At 46.6% G+C, this 6,382-nt stretch overlaps 1 protein-coding gene across 1 annotated transcript in view; it reads left to right on the top strand.

Annotated features, from left to right (window-relative positions):
• The window catches only part of LOC119326074 (pyridoxal phosphate homeostasis protein-like), a 3,322-nt gene extending 608 nt beyond the window's left edge, over positions 1-2,714 (top strand). Inside the window, exons 2-7 of the mRNA XM_037599776.1 lie at positions 566-632; positions 1,077-1,123; positions 1,574-1,661; positions 1,900-2,033; positions 2,110-2,208; positions 2,304-2,714. Coding sequence (XP_037455673.1) covers positions 566-632; positions 1,077-1,123; positions 1,574-1,661; positions 1,900-2,033; positions 2,110-2,208; positions 2,304-2,378 — 510 coding nt within the window. The 3' untranslated portion in view covers positions 2,379-2,714. The remainder of the gene's footprint in view (positions 1-565; positions 633-1,076; positions 1,124-1,573; positions 1,662-1,899; positions 2,034-2,109; positions 2,209-2,303) is intronic.
• Positions 2,715-6,382: the final 3,668 nt, after the last annotated feature.

The following is a 6,382-nucleotide window of genomic DNA, read 5'->3' as shown; positions in this document are numbered from 1 at the left end:
CAATATGTGCTCATTCTTCATACGGCCTTGTAGAGCACAAATGAATCAGGCCATACCAAAAACATAGGAATTTCGCCAACAGTTTAAACTTAATTGATATTATATTGGAAATACAAAGTGCTCCATGGTAGAAATTATATGGTTTCTAATCCTAAAAATCAAACACCCAAATCTATAGGAAAATTTTCATAAGAATTGAACTCCAAAATTACTGTGATTCAAAGAAGCCGAAAAAAATACGAGGATCATCCGAACGTTCATATTCACTTTGTTTGCTGTCCTCTCTCGCATGAAGCTTGGTTCGTACCAGAGGGTACAAAATTATCCTGTGTAGAGGTGTATATGGAACATCAGACATTGCTTTTGTATAACCAATCATTCTATGATGTGGCCGTATTTCCCCAACAGCTTTCCACTCTTAAGGATTTCGGAAGTGTTTCAAACATTTAAATGGATATACTTGCCTGGTGCAGGGCTTGAGCACTATGTTTGGTAGTCTGTCAGACCAGTGACCTAATTCTTATCAGTCATGTAGTTGTCTAACAACGTGTTCTTCTTGTTGCAGCTTCCAGAGGATATTGAGTGGCACTTCATTGGGAACCTGCAGAGCAACAAAGCCAAAGCCCTCCTAGGTTACTGTCTGCATTCTTGTTTTGATATTCTGGCAGAGACAAGTGTTGCTTAGGTTTTGACGCTGCTACATAAATTTTTATATATTACTCATACTACGCTTGTTTTTAGATAGCAAACATATGCAATAAATTAGGAGTATTTGCACGATGTGGTTTGGTGTTGGTGTGATTTTTGTTGTCATAGGATCAGTCTGGTGTTTTAGCTTAAGACACAGTTAAGTGTTAGTTACTTTATTCTGGAATGATTGGTTGGTTGGTTTTGTATTGCTGTGTGCAAGCTCTGTTTGTAAACTCTTTTCCTTTTTAATGAATGACAGAGCTCCTGTTTTCATCTAACTTTTTTAGAGATATTCCTCTTTTACTTAAATGTGTTCATACCTGATATCTTCTCTACTTTATTGCTTGCTATTGAGCTAATGTTTCTCTTCTTTTCTTAACCTACAGCTGGTGTACCAAATCTTGACATGGTTGAGAGCGTAGACGATGAGAAGGTATATGCTCAGTTTATGTTGTCTTCTGGTTTATTCAACTGCAGTTTTTTCTAGTTTTAGGAAATACTTACACCAGGCACTTAGTCATCAATGATCACTTCACTGTAGTTGCCTTCTTAAGGTCATATTTTGCTTGGTCAAGAAAAAGTATGCTTTCCCAGGCTTCATGCATATCGATGACCTCATAGAACTTGTTAAGTTGTTTATTTCCATTGTTCAATCAACATGTCTATATTTAGCTTTATTTGTATCATATTTTTCGTAATAATATTTTATTGCGCCAATAGGCCTTGGAAATAAAATTTGCATTGTGTCAGCATTCTTATCTTGTTTTTTTTTTCTCAAGAAAATGCAAAGCTTGTGTCTCTATTACATTCGTCTTGTTGCAAGACCAGATTTTTTATCATGCATCTATAATGAGATTGAATGTAATATTTGTTTTTCTTTCAGATCGCAAATCGTCTTGATCGGGTGGTAGCTGATTTGGGGAGAAAACCTCTTAAGGTCTTGGTCCAAGTCAACACAAGTGGAGAAGAATGTGGGTACTCTAATTGTCCTTTTTAATACAGTTGTGAACATGTTGGCTTGATATGCAATTTCTCAATGTGAGAGCCTCTGGTCTTTAATTTTGAACACTGGTACGCAGCACTTTTTTTTTGTAGCTATTTTTAGGTGTTCGTAAGTAATCAGCTTTGCTAGATGACAGCATATTATACCTGTCTGAGCAATGCTAGACTGGAGATATGTGGTCCTCAAACCATGTTACTGTTTTGCAGCAAAATTTGGAGTAGATCCCTCAGGGTGTGTGGGATTAGCAAAGCATGTCAAGTTGAGCTGCCCAAATCTTGTATTTTCTGGTTTGATGACAATTGGAATGCTTGATTACTCCTCAACTCCAGAGAATTTCAAGGTATATTCTGAAGCACAAACTTAATTGGACTGATATGCTTCATAGGGCTAATTTATGCTGCTTGCTGAATGCTTAGGCATTGACTAGTTGCCGGAAGGAGGTATGCAATGAACTTGGAATACCAGAAGAGCAGTGCGAGCTGTCAATGGGCATGTCTGCCGATTTTGAGCAGGCGGTAAGGAACATGTTACAAGAAGATAACTCAGAGGTATACAAACTGAATAATAATGTCTAATGGTGTGTACTTTTATTTTGTGTGCGTTTATGCAGATTGAAATGGGCAGCACAAATGTCAGAGTTGGATCAACCATATTTGGTGCAAGAGAATACCCAAAGAAGAACTAGGATAATTACAGGGTTTAATTGTGAGACCGTGCATCTAACAGCTGCAGTATTGGTGGTAAATATGTATCTATTTCCACCAATATTTACACTTCGATGTTTTACGCAAGTGCCATAAATAAGGATATTGTTTTGTCATGTGTCTCCTGTTATTAAACATTCAGAGAGCACTGCAATTCCAACTTCCTGATTCATCAGTAGCTTCCCAATAATGTCCACATTATAATCCCTTATGTCAGTCGATGTTTGTGATCAGCCAGAAATCCTGACATTGTAACTGTCTGTGATGTTTCTTGGTAGCCTAAAAGTAATGAACATATCGTTTGATTTCCATCATTATATTAACTTCTTTCTGTAACGCATCTTTTGCATAAGGTACCAAACCACTTCAGAGCATCTCTATCCCATTCCCAATACTCACCCCCCTAAAACAACTTATTGGGAGGCTCCCAAGAAAATTATGTTTATTAGGATGCTGTGAACTAGCGGATCCTCTAAACTGAACTCAATTTCTTTTGCTAGTTCACACCCCCTTTTGCATGAAATATAAATTTCAACTATATTTTTCTTATCGTTGTAGAAAAAAGAAAAGGACAAGGAAAAAGGGATAAAAGTAACCTTTGGCCATTTCGTCGAACACCCTGCGACGCCGGCCATGGACACCACGGTGGCAGAGGGAGGGGGACAGGGGGAGGCCGAGAGGTGCTCAGCCTGAGCCTCGCCTCTCGCCGACGCTCAAGTCCAAGGCTCGGGTCGGGAGGTGGTGGTTGCCAGCGTGGTCCGGGCGTGGAAAGAGCAACAATAGTTTTATGATTAGCAAATGTTACTCGTGCTTTGCTTTAGCGTAGCAATTCGTCTAGCAAACCATGTACAGTAGTCATTTCTCTATGGTCACTGGGCATTTCATGGTTCCTGGAGAATTTCATAAACTTGGGAGAAAAGCTTTTGCTCACAGCTAATCTGCCTATTTTTAATATCCCATTCCTTCCCCTTCATAAGATGTCAAGCCGTAAGTTGTATAAGGTTCGACGTGTTACAAGGTCACATTACATGCAGGTGCACATGAGGTCTCTTTGATCTCTAGAGTGTCACACTTCCTGAAGCCCAACCCTGTACTTTCTGAACCCAAGGCCAGGGCTAGGGATGGAGAAGGGTGCCCGCAGTGTTTGTTGGCGGGTTCATCACTAAGTGAAATCTTCTATGCTTAGGAACGAAACTGTTGACGAGAGTTGATATGCCGTAGCTGGTGTGTTTTTTTTCGCGAATACGCAAAGCTTGTGTATCATTTCATTGATAGAAGAAAGAGAATTGAGTACAGAGGAGGGTTACAAAACATGACATGAACGCAAGAAGGAATGAGCATGGAACCCAGAGCAGAGAGACAAGGGATGCTCAACCCGAACAGGAAAAAGACACAACTAAACCCACCAAGCCTAGAACTAAGGAGGCAAGCCAAACTAGCAAGGCGTCAAACATCTTCAAATCCAACACCGGGGACGCCGCGAGTTAGCAAGATAGCGCCTTCAAGAAGGGGAACAACATCGTTACGTTGCCGCTATCCGATCCGGAGAACCGGATCTAGGGTTTCCCCCGATACTCGAAGAGGGGCACGGATAAAGGCCATGACAGTGTCTTCAGGAAGGGAAACAACATCCACAAGTGCCGCCGCTGCCAGCATCGGCAAGCCGAGCAAGAATTTCTCCTGGGCTTAGTTCGTGCAATCCCATTGCGTCCAGATGAGGATCCGAAGATGAAGAAGTCAACACGCTAGACGACCGCCACCACAGAAGGGAGCAAGGTGAGGTTGCACCTGCCACCACCGAAAAACGCAAGCTTTGGAGCCGGCGTGGCGTGTTGGTGGACGGGGTCGGGAAGGCAGCAGACAAAGAGCCGATGCGGGGAGATGGTGGTGGCCGACGCCGCTAGCAAGCCAGGAACCGGAAGGGGACGCAGATCCGGGCTGCAAGGGACGTGGCCGCCGGAACACCGACAAGCCAAAGTAGCCGGAAGGGACGCAGCTACCGGAGCGTCGAGGCCGAAAATCCACACCGGCATAGCGCTGACAGGCCACGGACACCGGAGAACGCAGGTTCATGGCCGTCAGGACCGGAGTGATGTCGACGGGGATCCACCGCAGAGCTCTGACCGACTGCCAAGAGAGACCACCATGACCAAACACGCGCAGAGGTCGACACCGCCGATCGGAGGAGGCGCCGTCGGAGACGAAGGGTGGTCTGCTCCGGGGCAGGACCAAATCCCAGCCAGCCCAGCCACCTACGCCCAAAAGCAACGTCCTTCTCCACCAAAACGGGGAGAAGAGACAGGTCGGGGAGGAGGATCACGGGCGTGGCCGCGCCGCCGCATCAGACGGGCAGACGAACCGCAGCAGTTGGAGGAGGTGCACGACCACAGAGCGCCAGATCAGATCCAAGAGGTGGTGGTGGTGGCGCTCTGGCATGACGGGGGGCGGGGCGAGACCTCACCGGTACCAGCTCCGGGCGCGCCGCAGCCTCGCCGGCTGGCCCACCGGTAGGGGCGCGGGAGGGGGGCGATGGTGGAGGAGGCCCCGGCCAGATCGAGGATTGGCGGGGATCTGGCGGGGGGGAGGAGGACGAGGCCGCCCCGCCGTCACCATCCTCGGGCGCGGCACGGCTTCGAGCAGCGGCGAGGTCTTTCCCCCGTGTCGCCAGACGGGGGCGACGCGGGGGACGGGGACGGGGACGAGATCTTTCCCCCGTGTCGCCAGACAAAAGCCAGTTCTCGATTGGGCAGATTTTTATCTCATCACAAGGGGGAAAAAATAACGCTGAATCATCTTTGCAGACTAGCAACACATTATGGACATGAAGACAGATATGATAAATAGCGAAATTCTCTCTTCAATTACAAATACTCCCTCTGTCCGGAAATACTTGTCATAGAAATGGATGAAAATGGATGCATCTAAAACAAAAATACGTCTAGAACCATCCATCTCTCCAACGAGTATTTTCGGACGGAGGGAGTAGTAGTTTGAGAGATCTCTAATTGACGCGATACGAAAGACTGTACGACTCAAATTTATCAACTAAAAACTACAGGGCCTGCTGCTGACTTGGCACTTGGCAGTAGGGAACAAGCTCATCAAATCAAACCCCTAGCTTAACCTGCGGCTGACTGGTGGTTTAAGAGGAATTCTCATCAATATGATTCGATCATTCTTTCTCCCACGATTCTGGAAACTTGGTTGTGTGGCCTCCACTACCGTGAATTGGAACTTGAACACTTTCCATAGGATAATGCACGAAGCGGAGCAGACGACGAAGGGTCTTTGGTTGTTCTCGAGCTTTGTTAACCTGCAAGCTTACAATAGATAATGCACAAATTCACATGGTCGCATCCTAATGCCCTCACAGCCATGTACCATTTGATTTGTTTAACACTAAAACACATTGCTTGAATTTGATCTCCATTAATAAGCATCGCGCCTTCGCCCGCTCCCGAGCCCTTCGGTTTGATCTGGGACATTCGCTTGCCACTGAAGATTAGGATCTTCCTTTGGCAATGGATTCGTGGCCGCCTCCCCTCCGGAGTCGAAGTCCTCAAGCGCAACGGACCCGGAGATGGGCTTTGCCCTTTGTGCGGCACGGCGGAGGATGCTAATCACATCTTCTTCACGTGTCCTGCGGCCCAGTTTCTTTGGTCCAGTTTCCGCGAGACGGTTGGTGGCCAGTGGTGCAACTCCAACTTCCCCGACCTTCTCACGGAGATCCATGCCTCCCCCCCTCGCCACCGACATATCCGTTGGTTATGCGTTGGGGTCCTCGCCTGGACGCTGTGGACCGTCCGCAATAAGCTTGTCATCCAAAAAGTGCCTCTACGATGCGCTACTGACGCCATTTTTAAAATGTGTGGGTACTTGCAGCTTCGGCGGCCGCTTAGCCGCCCTCAGGATCGGGACGTCATCAACACCCTCCTCGCCGACCTTCGATCGCTCGCCTTTCGCCTGGCGCCTCCGCTTCCGCCCC

This window comes from Triticum dicoccoides, chromosome 1B (assembly GCF_002162155.2).
Source record: "Triticum dicoccoides isolate Atlit2015 ecotype Zavitan chromosome 1B, WEW_v2.0, whole genome shotgun sequence".
NCBI lineage: Eukaryota > Viridiplantae > Streptophyta > Magnoliopsida > Poales > Poaceae > Triticum > Triticum dicoccoides.
Note: the sequence above shows the minus strand (reverse complement) of the source record. Positions and strands in the feature narration are given on the sequence as shown.